This window comes from Mobula hypostoma, chromosome 7, assembly GCF_963921235.1.
Source record: "Mobula hypostoma chromosome 7, sMobHyp1.1, whole genome shotgun sequence".
In the NCBI taxonomy this organism is placed as follows: domain Eukaryota; kingdom Metazoa; phylum Chordata; class Chondrichthyes; order Myliobatiformes; family Myliobatidae; genus Mobula; species Mobula hypostoma.
In genome coordinates, this window is record NC_086103.1 from 16,538,508 (window position 1) to 16,557,142 (window position 18,635).

The following is an 18,635-nucleotide window of genomic DNA, read 5'->3' on the forward strand; positions in this document are numbered from 1 at the left end:
AGAGATGAAGAGAAATTTATTTAGCCAGAGTGAGGTGAAACTGTGGAATTCATTAGCACGGATGTCTGTGGATGCCTAGTCATTAGGCATATTTAAAACAGAGGTTAATAGGTTCTTGATTAGATTGGTTGTTGACTTAATAGTTATGGGGAGAAGGCAGGAGAATGAGGTTGAGAGGGATAATAAATCAGCCATCGGGGTGAGGGCTGGTCTGATCAGTGACTGTGGGTGTGAACGCGGCCCCAGGGTGAGGGCTGGTCTGATCAGTGACTGTGGGTGTGAACGTGGCCCAGGGTGAGGGCTGGTCTGATCAGTGACTGTGGGTGTGAAGAGCCCCATTCTTCGAAGAAGGAGGATATCTCTGATGTCATGGAAAGGAAAGCCTCATACTGGGAACAGAGGGCAGGTATTGACTGCCTTCTGATTGCTGGTGGGATCGCTCTGGTGCCAGAGAGGGGAGCCTGCATGACTTATCGCTGCGTTCGGACTGTGGGCCTCTGCGTCTCTCTCTTTGGAGGATGTTGCCAAGGATTTCTGCATCATGGATTTGGCCGACAGACGGTGAACTTGTTTTTCAGTCTTATAGTTTTTATATTTGTGTTTTTGCCCGTTTATTCCTGTTTTATTTGTGTGGGGTCGGGGAGTTTGGGTGTCGATGTTCTTGTTGCATTTCATATGGGGGACGGGGTTTGGGAGTAACTGATGGTGTTGCCGTTTTTTTGTGTGTGGGGGTGGTTGTTTGGGTTTGCCGTTTCTCTATGAACTGACTTGCATGGTTTTCTTTGTTTTGTGGCTATCTGGAGAGGGAAAATCTCAGAGTTGTGTACTGCACTAATACGTTGATAATAAATAAGGCCGTGGGTGTCACCATGCTTCTAGCACCAACATAATGTGCCCACAACTCACTAACCCTAACCCGTACGTCATTGGAATGTGGGAGGAAACCAGTGCACCCGGAGGAAACCCATGCATTCATGGGGAGAACGTACAAACTCCTCACAGACAGAGACAGGAATGGAACCCCGATCTTACAGCTGGCACTGTAAAGTATTGCTCTAACCAATATGCTACCATACCGTCCTAAACCAATTCTAGTGTCAATACTGATTCTTACCCGAAGTACTTTCCTACTGTAAACCTCAAAAGTTTCAGAATTATGCTGTGCCTTTTGTGGAGGGGAGGGAGGTTGTGTGAGGGGATAGGATTGACCTTTTGTGGAGGGGAGGGAGGTTGTGTGAGGGGATAGGATTGACCTTTTGTGGAGGGGGAGGGAGGGTGTGTGAGGGGATGGGATTGACCTTTTGTGGAGGGGGAGGGAGGGTGTGTGAGGGGATGGGATTGACCTTTTGTGGAGGGGGAGGGAGGGTGTGTGAGGGGATGGGATTGACCTTTTGTGGAGGGGGAGGGAGGGTGTGTGAGGGGATGGGATTGACCTTTTGTGGAGGGGGAGGGAGGTTGTGTGAGGGGATAGGATTGACCTTTTGTGGAGGGGAGGGAGGGTGTGTGAGGGGATAGGATTAACCTTTTGTGGAGGGGAGGGAGGGTGTGTGAGGGGATGGGATTGACCTATTACTCTCTTGTTTTTAGCTCCTGGGGAGGTCCATTGATCTAAACAGGCTGATCACTCAACGCATCTCAGTGGCCATGTACAAGTCTCTGGATCACGCCATCAGCCGGTTTGAGAGCGAAGACCTGACCTCTGTCGTGGTAAGGAGAGCTGATCCCAAACCCTTTGTCCACTCGGAATGAGGTTCTGTGGGCCAAGCAGGGCCTGGCATGGCCAGCGGGAGCTATCAATTGGGGAGAGGGCCAGAAAGATAGAATCAGAATCAGGTTTATTATCACCGGCATGTGACGTGAAATTTGTTAACTTAGCAGTAGCAGTTCAATGCAATACATAATCTAGCAGAAAGAGGAATAAATAAATAAACAAATTATAAAGTAGATTTTGTGGCCTTTCTGGGGGAACAAAAAGCGGAACAACACAGGGTGGCAGATTGGATCAGCGGATAGTGCGTCTGCCTCCGTGGCAGAGAGCCGGATTCCATCCCGACATCCAGTGCTGTCTGTGTTCCTCCTCTGGTCGAGTGAGTTCCGACAACATGGAAGTTGGTGAACATAGATGATAGAACGATGCAGCAGAGTACAGGCTCATTGGGCTACGATGTTGTTTATTTATCTATTTATTGAGATGCACCGTGGAACAGACCCTTCCAACCCTTCGAGCCACGTAGCCCAACAACCCCCAATTTAACCCTGGCCTGATCACGGAACAATTTACAATGAACAATGAACCTGCCAACTGGTACGACATTGGACTGTGGGAGGAAACCAGAGCACCGAGAGGAAACACACATGGTCACGGGAAGAACATATAAATTCCTTACCGCGGGAATTGAACCCTGGTCGACTGTACTGTAAAATATTGTGCTAACCACTGCCACTGACACTTGAACCTACTCCAAGATCAATCTGACCCATCCCTCCAAGACAGCCCTCTTTTTTTTTCATCATCCATGTGTCTAAGAGTCTCTTAAACATCCCTAATTTATCTGCCACCAACCCTGGTTTGGTGGGTTCCACACACCCACCACTCTCTGTGTAAAAATCCTCCCACTGACATCCCCCTCCACTTCCTTCCAAACACCTTAAAATGATGCCCCTTGATAGTAGTTATTTTCACACTGGGAAAAGGTCTCTGGCTGTCCACTCGATCTATGCCTCTTATCATCTTGTACACCTCTGTCAAGTCACCTCTCATCCTCCATCACTCCAAAGAGAAGAGCCCGAGCTCACACAATCTATCATAAGACATGCTCTCTAATCCAGACGGCATCCAGGTAAATCTTCTCTGCACCCCCTTGAAAGCTTTCACATACTTCCTATAATGAAGTGACCAGAACTGAAGACAAGAACAAGGATTTTAGAGAGTTACAACATTACATCTCAGCTCTTGAACTCAATTGCTGACTAATAAGACCTTAAGACCAAAAGATATAGGAACAGAATTAGGCTATTTGGCTCATCGAGTCTGCTCCACCATTTCATCATGACTGATCCAATTTTCTTCTCAGCCCCAACCTCCTGCCTTCTCCCTGTATCCCTTCATGCCCTGACCAATCAAGAATCTATCAGCATCTGCCTTAAATATACATAAAAATTTGGCCCCCACAACTGCCTCTGGAAACGAATTCCACAGATTCACCACTCTCTGGCTAAAGAAATTCTTCTTCATCTTTGTTCTTAAAGGACACCCCTCTATTCTGAGGCTGTCCTCTGGTCTTAGACCATAGGAAATATCCTCTCCACATCCACTCTATCAAGTCATTTTACCATTTGATAGGTTTCAATGAGGTTACCCTCACTCTTCTGAATTTCAGTGAATACAGTCCCAGAGCCATCAAATGCTCTTCGTGTGCAAACCATTCAATCCTGGAATCATTTTTGTGAACCTCCTTTGAACCCTCTCCAGTTTCAGCACATTCTTTCTAAGACGAGGGGCCCAAAACTGCTCGCAATACTCTGTGAGGCCTCACCAGTGTTTATTAAAGCTTCAACTTTTCATGTCACATGCTGGTGATAATAAACCTGATTCTGATTCTGATTATATTCTAGTCCTCTTGAAATGAATGCTAACATTGCATTTGCCTTCCTCACCACCAACTCAACTGCAAATTAACCTCCATTTAGAAAATAGTCAACTCTTTCTTCTACCAAAGTACATGACCATACACTTCCCAACACTGTATTCCATCTGCCATTTCATTGCCCATTCTCCTCATCTAAGTTCTTCTGTAGCCTCTCTACTTCCTCAAAACCATCTCCCCCTCCAGCTACCTTAATATCATCTGAAACATTCTAACAAAGCCATCAATTCCATCATCCAAATCATTAACGTAAACTTAAAAAGAATCAGTCCCAACACCGACCCTTGTGGAACACCACTAGTCACCGGCAGCCAGTCAGAAAAGGTTCCCTTTATTCCCACTCTTTGCCTCCTGCCAATCAGCCACTGCTTTATCCATGCTAGAATCTTTCCTGTAATATGGGCTCATATCTTGTTAAGCAGCCTCATGTGTGGCACCTTGTCAAAGGCCTTCTGAAAATATAAGTATACAACATCGACCAATTCTCCTTTATCTATCCTTGCATGTTATTTCTTCAAAGAATTCCAAAAGATTTGTCAGGCAGGATTTTCACTTGAGGAAGCTATGCTGACTACGGCCTATTTTATCATGTGCCTCCAAATACCCTGAGACCTCATTCTTAATAATCAATTCTAACATCTTCTTAACCTCTGAGGTCAGACTAACTGGCCTATAGTTTCCTTTCTTCTGCCTCCTCCCTCCTTGAAGAGTGGGTGATGTTTGCAATTTTTCAGTCTTCCGGAACCATTCTAGAATCTCATGATTCTTGAAAGATCATTACAAATGCATCCATGATCTCTTCATCTACCTCTTTGGTATCTTCTTTCATATTATTGGCTAGCTTACTTACGTATTCCATCTTTATCTCCTTAATGACTTTTTTAGTTGCCTTCTGTTGGTTTTTAAAAGCTTCCCAAACCTCTAAATTGCCACTAATTTTTGCTGTATTATACGCCTTCTCTTTGACTTTTATGTTGGCTTTGACTGCTCTTGTTAGCCATGGTTATGTCATCTTGCCTTAAAATACTTCTTCCTCTTTGGGATGTGTCTATCCTGTACCTTCCAAATTGCTTCCAGAAATTCCAGTCGTTGCTGCTCTGCCATCATCCCTGCCAGTGTTCTTTTCCAATCAATGAAGGCCAATGCACTTAGCCAGTCTATCAACTTTGCTGGTAACTTTTAGGGATCTATGAATGTGGACTGCAAGACCCCAATATCCCTCTGTTTTTCCATACTGCTATGAATCCTGCCATTAATCCTGTATTCTCTCTTCAAATTCAACCTTCCAGAGTAAATCATTTAACACTTTTCTGGAGTGAATTCCATCTGCCACTTCTCAGCCCAGTACCACGATAACCATCTACACTATCCACAACTCGACCAACCTTTGTGTCATCTGCAGACTTACTTAACCCACCCTTCCACCTCCTCAGTAGTGGGACTGTGGGGCAGCAGATGGAGAAGAGCTGGATTCTTTGCCTTTAGTTGGACACATTGCTCTCAGGGTTCAGCTGGTCATCCTGTCAGGAGGGAACAGCCTCCGGTCTGGAATTTACAAGGATGGGAACTCGAGTCGATAGCCAGACCAGTGACATGGCTTTGAACACTGGGCCAGCCTCAGACAAGACTGAGAGAAGTTCTTCACTCTGGGTCTGCATGGGCAGTGACCCACACTGAGACCTGTGGGCTCTTATTGTTCCAGGAGTTTATGGAGATGGGCAGCTGGTGAGACCGAGGTTGGGCCATGAAAGTGTAGAGCGCTAGAGGGGCCAAGTGGGTGAGAGAATCCCTCCAGAACCGAAGGATAGTGTCAGGAGGCCGGAGGAAGGAGAATAATTTCCCTGTCTGGGCTGATCTCTACCAGTGGAGACATTGTCCGTTGCCTCGTCTCCTTGGGAATGGGAATCAAGCTGTGAGCAAACTGGACTTGGGTTGTGACACCTCAGGGTGTAAGGGTGTGGAGAGGAGAAGGCATACTCCACACACTGGATATGTGGGACAGCTGTGGCTGCTGGAGGACTCAAGTCTCATATTGCCCTCTCCACAGGAACTGGAGTGGCTGTTTGAGGTGAATAAACTCACTCACCGCCTCCTCTCCAAACATATGACGCTGGATAGTTTCGATGCCATGTTCCGTGAAGCCAATCACAACGTCTCCGCTCCCTACGGACGCATTACGCTTCACGTCTTCTGGGAACTCAACTTCGATTTCCTTCCCAATTACTGTTACAACGGCTCGACCAATCGGTTAGTGTGACATAGCCTGAGGGTCCTTGCACCGCCTGTGTGTGAAAGACAGTGTGGAGGGAGTTTCACTCTGTGTCTGACCCCGGGAGTGTGTGATGGGACAAGTGTGGGGGGAGTTTCACTCTGTGTCTGACCCTGGGAGTGTGTGAAAGACAGTGTGGAGGGAGTTTCACTCTGTGTCTAATTTTGAGAGTGTGTGATGGGACAGTGTGGAGGGAGTTTCACTCTGTGTCTGACCCCGGGAGTGTGTGATGGGACAGTGTGGAGGGAGCTTCACTCTGTGTCTGACCCCGGAAGTATGTGATGGGATAGTGTGAAAGTTTCACTCTGTGTCTGACCCCGGGCGTGTGTGATGGGACAGTGTGAAAGTTTCACTCTGTGTCTGACCCCGGGAGTGTGTGATGGGACAGTGTGAAAGTTTCACTCTGTGTCTGACCCCGGGAGTGTGTGATGGGACAGTGTGGAGGGAGTTTCACTCTTTGTCTGACCCCGGGAATGTGTGATGGGACAGTGTGGAGGAGGTTTCACTCAGTATCTGACCCTGGGAGTGTGTGATCGCTGTCCTTGACTACTGAAGGCCTTTATACAAAGTGCTCTGTTCTGTCTGTCCAGGTTCGTCCGCACTGCTATCCCCTTCACTGATGAACCTCAGAGGGACAAGCCGGCCAGTGTCCAACCCTACTACCTGTATGGTTCAAAGGTGAGTCAGGCTGCAATCACTGGGTCGGTCACCCTGTAAGAGGTCGTTGACAGTGTGCCAAATCCCTAATGTGAGTGGGGCTAGAATCACCAGGTCAGTCATCCAACCCATAGATCCCTTACCCCGCACCTCCCATTTCTACCTCCTACCCAAGATCCACAAACCTGACTGTCCAGGTAGAGCCATTGTTCTGCTGTCTCCTGCCCCACAGAACTCATATCTGCATACCTCAACTCTGTTTTATGCACCCGTAGTTCAGTCCCTTCCCACCTACATCCATGACACTTCACATGGTCTGGATCCTTTCAGTGACTTTAAGTTCCCTAGCCATTTTCACCATGGATGTCCAGTTTCTATACACTTTCCTTCCCCATCAGGATGGCCTTAAAGCTCTCCGTTTCTTTCTTGACAACAGACCCAACCAGTTCCCCTCTACCACCACTCTCCTCCGTCTGGCAGAACTGGTCCTCACTCTCAATAATCCTCCTTCGGCTCCTTACATTTCCTTCAAACAAAAGGTGTAGCCATGAGCACTCGCATGGGTCCCAGCTATGCCTGTTTGTCAGATACATAGAGCAGTCCATGTTCCAAGCCTACAATGGTGCCCATCCCTGCCTACACTGGTATCACTCTCCAACTTTTCCTACGCTACATTGACAACTGCATTGGTGCTACTTCCTGTACCCATTCTGAGCTCGTCGACTTCATCAACTTTGCCTCCAACTTCAAATTTCCAACACCTCTCTCCCCTTTCTCGATCTCTTTGTCTCCATCTTTGAAGACAGTCTACCTCCTGATACCTTTTATGAACCACTGATTCTCACAGCTACCAGGACTATACCTTTTCCCACCCTGTCACTTGTAAAATCACCATCCCCTTCTCTCAGTTCCTCTGTCTCTGCCACATCTGCTCTCAGGATGAAGCTGTTCATACTGAGGTGCCCTCCCCTTCAAAGAAAGGGGCTTTCCTTCCTCCACCATCAACGCTGCCCTCAACCTCATCTCTTCCATTTCACGCACATCTGCCCTCACCCCATCTTCCCACCACCCTACCAGGGATTAGGGTTCCTCTTGTCCTCAGCTACCACCCCACCAGCCTCCACGTCCAGCACATAATTCTCCAGAGCTTCCACCATCTCCAACGGGATCCCACCACCAAGCACATCTTTCACTCCCCGCCCCCCCCCCACTTTCTGCTTTCCGCAGGGATCGCTCCCTACACAACTCCCTTGTTCATTCATTCCTCCCCACTGATCTCTGTCTTGGTACTTCTCCTTTCATCCTTTCAAGTAGAACATGCCACACCTGCCCCTACACCTCCTTCCTCATTCAGGGCCCTAAACAGTCCTTCCAGGTGAGGTGACACTTCACCTGTGAGTCAGTTGGGGTCAACTACTGTATCTTGTGCTCTCACTATGGCCTCCCGTATAATGGTGAGACCCGACGTAGATTGGGAGACAGCTTTGTTGAGCACCGTCGCTCCGTCTGCCACAAAAAATGGGATCACCTGGTGGCCATCCATTTTAGTTCTTCTTCCCATTCCCTCTCCGACACGTTAGTCCGTGGCCTTGTCTACTGTTACAATAAGGCCACACTCAGGTTGGAAGAGCAGCACTGTATATTACATCTGGGTAGTCTCCAAACTGATACTATGAACATCAGTTTCTCCAACTACTTCTGGTAATTCCTCCCCACCTCACCCCATCTCCTTCACCATTCCCCATTCTTGTTTTGCTCTCTCACCTCATCTCCTTACCTGCCCACCACCTCCCTCTGGTGCTCCTTCCCCTTCCCTTTCTTCCATGGTCTTCTGTCCACTCCTATCAGATTCCCCCTTCTCCAGCCTATCATCTCTTTTGCCTTTTGACTTCCCAGCTCTTTATTTCATCCCCTCCCCCTCTTCCGGCTTCACCTTTCACCTGCCATCTTGTGCACCTTCCTCCCCTTCTCCCACCTTATTAGCCCGACTTACTTTCTTCCTTTGTAGTCCTAATGAAAGGTCTCAGCCCAGAACGTCAACTGTTTACTCTTTTCCATAGTTGCTGCCTGACCTGCTGAGTTCCTCCAGCATTCTGTGTGTGTTGCTCTGGATTTCTGGCATCTGCAGAGTTTCTTGTGCCTGTCAACTCTCTGAAGTGAGGCTGGTCTAACTGGTTTGGTCACTCCGTGAGAGGTCCGTTGTCATGTGAGAGGCTGTTGACAGTGTCTGCCACCTCTCTGATGTGACTCAATGTCATTCTGGTGCTTTAGAGCAACACCACACAAAATGCTAGAGGGACTCAGTGGGTCGGGCAAAAACTATAACAAGCAGTTGATGTTTCGAGCTGAGACCGTCCATCACGACTGGAAAGGAAGGGGGAAGAAGCCCGAATAAAAAGGTGGGGGGAGGGGAAGAGTACAAACTGGTACGTAATAGGTGACACCAAGTGAGGGGGAAGGTGGGGGAAGGAAGTAAGAATCTGGGAGGTGATTGGTGGGAAAGGTAAAGGGCTGGAGTAGAAGGAATCTGATAGGAGAGGGGAGTGGACCTTAGCAGAAAGGAAAGGAGAGAGTGCACCGGGGGGAGGTGACAGGCAGGTGAGGAGAAGAGGTGAAAGGCCAGAGTGGGGAATTGAAGAAGAGGGAAGGGGGAGGGGGAAGATTTCCAATATTGTTCAATAGTTCTATTTAATATCAGAGAATGTACCTAAAATACAACCTGAAACACTTGTTCTTTACAGACATCCATGAAAACAGAAGTGCCCTAAAGAATGAGTGACAGTAAAAATGTTAGAACCCCAAGGACCCCCACATCCATACCAACAATGTTCACCTGAGCTAGTCCCCTTTGCCACGTTAACCCCACATCCCTCGAAACCAGGGCTTCCCAACCTTTTTTATGCCATGTCTGGCATTTACCCCATGTTGGCATTTACCCCATGTCCACATTTACCCCACATCCCTCGAAACCAGGGCTTCCCAACCTTTTTTATGCCATGTCTGGCATTTACCCCATGTTCACATTTACCCCATGTCCACGTTAACCCCACATCCCTCGAAACCAGGGCTTCCCAACCTTTTTTATGCCATGTCGGGCATTAACCGAAGGGTCCACGTACCTATCCAGGTTGGGAACCCCTGTTCCACGTACCTGTCCACCTCTACCACTTCCTCTGGCAGCTTGTTCCATGTCCCCACAAGAAGTGGTAGATGCAGGTTCAGTTGTAACATTGAAGAGAAGTTTGGATCGGTACGTGGACAGGAGGGGTATGGAGGGTTATGGTCCAGGTGCAGGTCAGTGGGACGAGGCAGATTAAAAGTTTTGCATAGCCTGGATGGGCTGAAGGGCCTGTTTCGAAGCTGTAGTGCTGTATGACTCCAGCATTCTCTGTGATATAGGAGCAGAATTAGGCCATTCAGCCCATTGAGTCTGCTCTGCTCTCCCATCATGCCTGATTGACCCCATTCTTCTGCTTCTCTTCGTAACTTTGATGCCCTGACTAATCAAGAACCTATTAACCTCTGCTTTAAGTACGTATACCCAATGACTTGGCCTCCACAGCTGTGTGTGACAATGAATCCAACAGATTCACCACCCTCTAGCTAAAGAAATTCCTCCTCAGAGATGAGGAGATGTTCAAAATGGATGTCCCTCTATTCTGAGGCTGTGCCCTCTGGTCCTGGAATTCCCCACCCCTCACCACATCCACTTTATTTAGGCTTTTCAATATTCAATAAGTTTCAATGAAACCCCCCTCATTCTCCAGTGAGTACAGGCCAGAGACATGAACTGCTTCTGATACGTTAACCCTTTCATTCCCAGGGTCATTCTCGTGAACCTTTCCCGAGCCCCTGTCCAAAGCCAGCACATCCTTTCTTAGATAATGGGTTCCCCGGGGTTAAAGACCGATTCCCTATCTGGTTAGTAATTCACCGTGTGACTCTCTTTTTGTATAGCCACTGAACATTGCCTTCACCCACATCTACAGCGTCTTCCGCAACTTTGTGGGGCCCCCTCACTTCAAGACCATCTGCCGTCTCCTTGGTTACCAAGGCATCGCTGTGGTGATGGAAGAGCTGTTGAAAATCGTCAAAAGCCTGGTAAGTACTGAGGGTGGATGCACACACTCGGCAATGGGCCTCGGGGTGGGGGTTTCTTGGGAACTCACCTCCCCCCTCCCCCCAGTCTGAAATAAGAGAGGATCTCAGTTGTGTAGAATCCTCTCTCACGAACTTCTACAGCTGTGCCATGGAGAGCAGTCAAACTGGTTGCAGTTTGATGACAGGCTACAACAGGGAGCAGACTGGCTGCATCCCTGAGTGGTACGGAGCGGCCACTGCACAGGATCGGAAAAAGCTGCAGGAAGTTGTAAACTCAGCCAGCTCCACCATGGGCTCTGGCCTCCCCAACAGAGAACATCCTCGAAAGCAGTGCCACAAGAAGGCAGCATCCATCAGTAAGGACCCCCATCTCTTCTCATTGAGAAGGTACTAAAACCTGAAAACACTCACTCAGCGTTTTAGGAACAAGCTTCTTACACTCAAAGTATACTTGTTATTGGAATGTATAGTTTTTTATTATTATGCATTGCAGTGTACTGCTGCCACAAAACAACAAATTTCACCATATGCCGGTGAAATGAAACCTGATTGTGATTCAGACTCTGGGAGGAGTGGCGTAGATTGGAGGGTTTGCATGGGGACGGTGATCTCCCGTTGGGCGAGTCTAGGACTGGGCTCACACCTCTGGCTTGAAGACTGGGTTGTTTGTTTACTTATTTATATACAAATGTACTTAGCGATGTAGCATAGAACAGCCCCTTCAGACTCATCGAGCTTCGTCGCCAGCAATCCCCGATTTAACCCTCACCTAATCACAGGACAAGTTACAATGACCAATTAACCTACTAACTGGTATGTCTTTGGACTGTGGGAGGAAACTGAGCACCCAGAAGAAAGAATGTACCAACTCCTCAGAGCTGATGTTGGAATTGAACTCCGAGCTGCAGTAGCGTGCCCTGTTACACTACCAGCTCTGTCAGAGGGCAGTGGATGTTTAGAATTCTCCACGATAGAGAGCTATCAAGGTTCTGCTGTTGAGCTCTCTCACCGAGGTCTCTCTGTTCCTCAACACAGCCATACTCATGATGTTCCAGACTCGGTGCTGTTTCCAAATCACATCACCTCACGTTGGTCTGGATAAGCTCCATCTCAAACATCAATATCACCCTGTACCCTCACCTCTCCACCATCAACAAATCACATCACCTCACGTTGGTCTGGATAAGCTCCATCTCAAACGTCAGTATCACCCTGTACCCTCACCTCTCCACCATCAACAAGTTCAGAATCAGAATCAGGTCATGTTTATCATCACTGATTTTGATGAGGTGGCAGCAGTTCAGTGCAAAGACAAAAAAATGAACTTACAAAATGAATAAATTGTGCAAAGATAAAGGAATTGTGAGATTGTGTTAACAGCGGGTCAATCGATTCAAAGAGAGAGAGAGAGCTGCAGGAGTAGGCCATTCAGCCCTTCGAGCCTGCACTACCATTCAGTATGATCATGGCTGATCATCCAACTCAGAACCCTGTACCAGCCTTCCCTCCATCCCTACTGATCCCTTTAGCCACAAGGGCCATATTAGAATAGTGAGTATGACCGCAAGGCCAGTTTTCTGTTCTGGGTGTCAGATGTGGGATGTCCAGGAGACTTCCAGCCTCCCTGATGGCCACATCTGCACCAGGTGTGTCGAGCTGCAGCTCCTTGACCTTCAGCTTGTTAGGGAGAGTGAGGATGTGATAGGCAGGAGCTACAGGCAGGTAGTCACCCCAGGACCACAGGAGACCGTCAGGAGAGGGAAGGGAATGTGTCAGGTAGTGGAGAGCACCCCTGTGGCTGTCCCCCTTAACAATAAGTACTCCATTTTGAGTGCTATTGGGTTGGGGGGGGGGTGTGGTGGGAAACGACCTACCTGCGGGAAGCAACAGTGGCCGTGCCTCTGGCACCGAGTCTGGCCCTGTGGCTCAGGAGGGTAGAGAACGGAAGAGGATGGCAGTGGTAATAAGGGACTCTGTAATTAGGGGAACAAACGGGTGATTCTGTGGGTGCAAAAAAGAAACGTGGATAGTAGTTTGCTTCCCATTTGCCAGGGTCCAGGTTGTTTCTGATCGCGTCCACGATATCCTGAAATGGGAGGGTGAACAGCCAGAGGTCATGGTACATTTTGGTACCAACAACATAAGTAGGAAAAGGGAGGAGGTCCTGAAAGCAGAATACAGGGAGTTAGGAAGGAAGCTGAGAAGCAGGACCTCAAAGGTGGTAATCTTGGGATTGCTGCCTGTGCCACACGACAGTGAGTATAGGAATAGAATGAGGTGGAGGATAAATGCGTGGCTGAGGGATTGGAGCAGGGGGCAGGGATTCAGATTTCTGGATCATTGGGACCTCTCTTGGGGCAGGTGTGATCTGTACAAAAAGGACGGGTTGCACTTGAATCCCAAGGGGACCAATATCCTGGGCAGGTTTGCTAAAGCTTTTGGGGAGGGCTTAAACTAGATTTGCTGGGGGTGGGGGGGTGGGATCCGAACTGAAGAGGCAGATGACGTGGAGTTTGGAGCACAAGTCGAGACAGCTTGTAGGGGGTTTGTGAGGAAGGGTAGGCAGATGTTAGACAATGATGCACTCAGCCTGATGGTTTCAGATGTGTCTATTTTAATGCAAGAAGTATTACAAACGACTCAGATGAACTTTGAGCGTGGATCAATACATGGAGCTATGATGTTGTGGCTATTACAGAGACTTGGATGTCTCAGGAGCAGGAATGGCTGCCGAGTGTTCCAGGCTTTAGATGTTTCAGAAAGAGCAGAGAGGGAGGCAAAGAAAGGCAGTGTCCATTATTAAGGACCTCCAGCACCCAGGGCATGCCCTTTTCTCACTGTTAACAGGTACAGAAGCTTGAAAGCACACTCATCAATTCAGGAACAGCTTCTTCCCCTCTGCCATCCAATTTCTAAATGGACATTGAATCCGTGAACACCACCTGACTTTTTAAATATATATTTCTGTTTTTTGCACGATTTTTATTCTATTCAATATATGTATACTATAATTGATTTACTTATTTATTAATTTTTTTCCTTCTTCTATATAATGTATTGCATTGAACTGCTGCTGCTAAGTTAACAAATTTCACGAAGCATGCCGATGATAATAAACCTGATTCTGATTCTGCTTCTGAAAAGAGGTGGGGACATGGCATTGCTAATCAGGGATAGTGCAACTGCTGTGGAAAAGGAGGAAGTCATGGAGGGATGGTACAGAGAGTCAGTGTGGGTGGAAGTCAGACACATGAAGGAGACAATAACTCTAATGAGTGTTTTTTATAGACCCCCAATAGTAACAGGGATACTGAAGAGCAGGTAGGGAGGCAGATTCTGGAACGGTATAATAATGATAGGGTTGTTGTGATTGGTGATTTTTACTTTCCTAATATTGACTGGCATCTCCTCAGAGCAAGGAGTTTAGATGGGGCGGAGTTTGTTAGGTGTGTTCAGCAATGTTTCCTGATGCAATTTGTAGATAGGCCTACAAGAGGAGAGGCTGTACTTGATCTGCTATTGGGAAATGAACCTGGTCAGGTGTCAGGTATCTCAGTGGGAGAGCATTTTGGAGATAGTGATTACAACTCCATCTCCTTTACCATGGTGCTGGAGAGGGATAGGAACAGACAATTTGGGAAAACATTTAGATGGGATGGGGAGAAATATGATGCTATTAGGCAGGAACTTGGGAGCAGATGTTCTCAGGGAAATGCACGGCAGAAATGTGGCAAATGTTCAGGGAACATTTGCATGGAGTTCTGCATAGGTATGTTCAATTGAGGCAGGGAAAGGATGGGAGGGTAAAAGAATCATGGTGTACAAAGTATGTAGAAAATCTAGTTAAGAACAAAAGAAAAGCTTATGAAAGGTTCAAGAAATTAGGTACCGTTAGAGCTCGAAAAGGTTTCAAAGGTACATTTCATGTCGGAGAAATGTATATAATATACATCCTGAAACTCCTTTTCCTCGCAAACATCCACGAAAACAGAGGAGTGCCCCAAAGAATGAATGACATTTAAATGTTAGAACCCCAAAGCTCGCCCCCAGCTACCCGCTCCCACGTGTAAGCAGCAGCAAAGCAACAATCTCTCCTCCCCCACCAGCAAAAAAAACATCGGCGCCCCCCACCAAGCACTCAAATGTGCAGCAAAGCATCAATAAAGACACAGACTTGCAGTACCCGAAGACTTCGCATTTCACCCAGTATTCAACGTACTACAGGCTCTCTCTCTCCCGAATAAGGGAAAAAGAGAAGTCTCCGTTTCACAGCGAGAGCAGAGACATAACAAACAACTCGCTGATTTACGGTGTTAAAAGTCTGAGCTTTTTCCAAGCTCTTACAAGGTTGCCAGGAAGGAGCTTAAGAATGGAATTAGGAGAGCCAGAAGGGAACATGAGAAGGCCTTGGCAAGCAGTATTAAGGAAAACCCCAAGGCATTCTACAAAAGCAAGAGGCTGAGCCGAGTGAGAATAGACCCAATTAGGTGCGACAGTGGAAGTGTGTGCATGGAGTCGGAGGAGATAGCGGAGGTACTTAATGAATACTTTGTTTCAGTATTCACCAGGGAAATAGACCTTGGCAATTGTGGGGATGACTCACAGCAGACTGAAACACTTGAGCATATAGACATTAAGAAAGAAGATGTGCTGGAGGTTTTGAAAAGCATTAAGTTAGATAAGTCACCAGGACTGGGTGAAATATACCCCAGGCTACGGTGGGAAGCGAGGGAGGAGATTGCTAAACCTCTAAACCTCTGAGAGTAGATATAGGACTGATAGTAAATGATGCTGGAGAAATTGTAATGGGAGATAAAGAGATGGCGGAGGAACTGAACTAGTATTTTGCATCAGTCTTCACTGAGGAAGACATCAGCAGTATACCGGACACTCAAGGGTGGCAGGGAAGAGAAGTGTGCACAGTCACAATTACAACAGAGAAAGTACTCAGGAAGCTGAATAGTCTAAAGGTCGATAAATCTCCCGGACCAGATGGACTGCCCCCTTGTGTTCTGAAGGAAGTAACTGTGGAGATTGCGGAGGCATTAGCGATGATCTTTCAAAAGTTGATAGGTTCTGGAGGACTGGAAGATTGCAAATGTCACTCCGCTATTTAAGAAGGGGGCAAGGAAGCAAAAAGGAAATTATAGACCTGTTAGCTTGACATTGGTGGTTGAGAAGTTGTTGGAGTTGATTGTCAAGGATGAGGTTACAGAGTACCTGGAGGCATATGACAAGATAGGCAGAACTCAGCATGGTTTCCTTAAAGAAAAATCCTGCCTGACAAACCTATTACAATTTTTTGAGGAAATTACAAGTAGGCTAGACAAGGGAGATGCAGTGGATGTTGTATATTCGGATTTTCAGAAGGCGTTTGAAAAGGTGCCACACATGAGGCTACCTAACAAGATAAGAGCCCATGGAATTACGGGAAAGTTACATACGTGGATAGAGCGCTGGCTGATTGGCAGGAAACAGAGAGTGGGAATAAAGGGATCCTATTCTGGTTGGCTGCTGGTTACCAGTGGTGTTCCACAGGGGTCCGTGTTGGGGCCACTTCTTTTTACATTGTACATCAACGATTTGGTTTATGGAATAGATGGCTTTGTGGCTAAGTTTGCCGATGATACAAAGATAGGTGGAGGGGCCGGTAGTGCTGAGGAAACGGAGAGTCTGCAGAGAGACTTGGATAGATTGGAAGAATGGGCAAGGAAGTGGGAAATGAAATACAATGTTGGAAAGTGTATGGTTATGCACTTTGGCAGAAGAGATAAATGGGCAGACTATTATTTAAATGGGGAGAGAATTCAAAGTTCTGAGATGCAACGGGACTTGGGAGTCCTCGTGCAGGATACCCTTAAGGTTAACCTCCAGGTTGAGTCGGTGGTGAAGAAGGCGAATGCAATGTTGGCATTCATTTCTAGAGGAATATAGTATAGGAGCAGGGATGTGATGTTGAGGTCTATAAGGCGCTGGTAAGACCTCACTTGGGGTACTGTGGGCAGTTTGGGTCTCCTTATTTAAGAAAGGATGTGCTGACGTTGGAAAGGGTACGGAGAAGTTTCACTAGAATGATTCCGGGAATGAGAGGGTTAATGTATGAGGAACGTTTGTCCGCTCTTGGACTGTATTCCTTGGAGTTTAGAAGAATGAGGGGGGACCTCACAGAAACATTTCGAATGTTGAAAGGCATGGACAGAGTGGATGAGACAAAGTTGTTTCCCATGATGGGGGAGTCCAGTACGAGAGGGCATGACTTAAGGATTGAAGGGTGCCCATTCAGAACAGAGATGCGAAGAAATTTTTTTAGCCAGAGGGTGGTGAATCTATGGAATTTGTTGCCACAGGCGGCAGTGGAGGCCAAGTCATTGGGTGTATTTAAGGCAGAGATTGATAGGTATCTGAGTAGCCAGGGCATCAAAGGTTATGGTGAGAAGGCGGGGCAGTGGGACTAAATGGGAGAATGGATCAGCTCATGATAAAATGGCGGAGCAGACTTGATGGGCCGAATGGCGAACTTCTGCTCCTTTGTCTTATGGTCTCTTGTGATGATCTTTGTGTCATCAATAGGGAAGGGAGAAGTACTGGAGGATTGGAGGGCTGCAAATGTTGTTCCCTTGTTCAAGAAAGGGAGTAGAGATAACCCAAGACATTATAGACCAGTGAGTCTTACTTCAGTGTTGGGCAAGTTGTTGGAGAAGATCCTGAGAGGTAGGATTTATGAGCTTTTGGAGAGACATAATCTGATTAGGGATAGTCATCATGGCTTTGTCAAAGGCAGGTTGTGCCTTACGAGCCTGATTGAATTTTTTGAGGATGTAACTAAACACATTGATGAAGGTAGAGCAGTAGATGTAGTGTATGTGGATTTCAGTAAGGCAAATATGTCAATGATTTGGACTGCAGTATTAATGGATTTGTGGCTAGATTTGCAGATGATACAAAGACAGCTGGAGGAGCGGGTCGTGTTGAGGAAACAGAGAGCCTGCAGGGAGACTTAGACAGTTTTGGGGAATGGGCAGGAAATGGTTAATGAAATATATTGTTGGAAAGTGTATGGTCATGCACTTTGGTGGAAGAAATAAATGGGCAGACTGTTATTTAGATGGGGAGAGAATTCAAAATGCACAGATGCAAAGGGATCTCCTAAAGGTTAACCTCCAGGTTGAGTCGGAGGTGAAGAAGGCGAATGCAATGTTGGCATTCATTTCTAGAGGTATAGAATATAAGAGCAGGGATGTGATGTTGAGGCTCTATAAGGCACTCGTGGGACCACACTTGGAGTATTGTGTGCAGTTTTGGGCACCTTATTTTAGAAAGGATATACTGATATTGGAGAGGGTTCAGAGAAGAGTCACAAAAATGATTCCAGGTTACTGTATAATGGAACGTCTGGCAGCTCTTGGGTTGTATTCCCTGAAGTTCAGGAGAATGAGGGGTGATCTCATAGAATTATTCTGAATGTTAAAACGCCTGAACAGATTAGATATGGCAAAGTTATTTCCAATGGTAGGGGATTCTAGGACAAGAGGGAACAATTTCAGGATTGAAGGACGTCCATTTAGAACAGATGCAGAAAAATTAATTTAGTCAGAGGGTGGTAAATATGTGGAATTTGTTGCCACAAGTGGCTGTGGAGGCCAAATCATTGGGTGTATTTAAGGCAGAGATAGATAGGTTGTTGATTAGCCAGGGCATCAAAGGGTATGGGGAGAAGGAAGGGGAGTGGGGATGGCTGAATGAATTGGATCAGCCCATGATTGAATGGTGTTGCAGAGCCAATGGACAGAATGGCCTACTTCTGCTCCTATATCTTATGGTCTTATTTAATAAGGTTCCCCATGCAAGGCTCCTTCAAAAAGTAAGGAGGCATGGGATCCAAGGAGACCTTGCTTTGTCGATCCAGAATTGGCTTGTCCCCAGAAGGCAAAGGGTGGTTGTAGACGGGTCATATTCTGCAT

General features: G+C 47.0%; 1 protein-coding gene across 4 annotated transcripts in view; it reads left to right on the plus strand.

Annotated features, from left to right (window-relative positions):
* Nucleotides 1-18,635, plus strand: part of cyfip2 (cytoplasmic FMR1 interacting protein 2) — a 113,318-nt gene that overhangs the window by 67,447 nt on the left and 27,236 nt on the right. For all 4 annotated transcript variants that reach the window (XM_063053097.1, XM_063053094.1, XM_063053096.1 and 1 more), the window contains exons 21-24: nt 1,588-1,707; nt 5,695-5,894; nt 6,507-6,594; nt 10,531-10,674. In XM_063053097.1, coding sequence (XP_062909167.1) covers nt 1,588-1,707; nt 5,695-5,894; nt 6,507-6,594; nt 10,531-10,674 — 552 coding nt within the window. The remainder of the gene's footprint in view (nt 1-1,587; nt 1,708-5,694; nt 5,895-6,506; nt 6,595-10,530; nt 10,675-18,635) is intronic.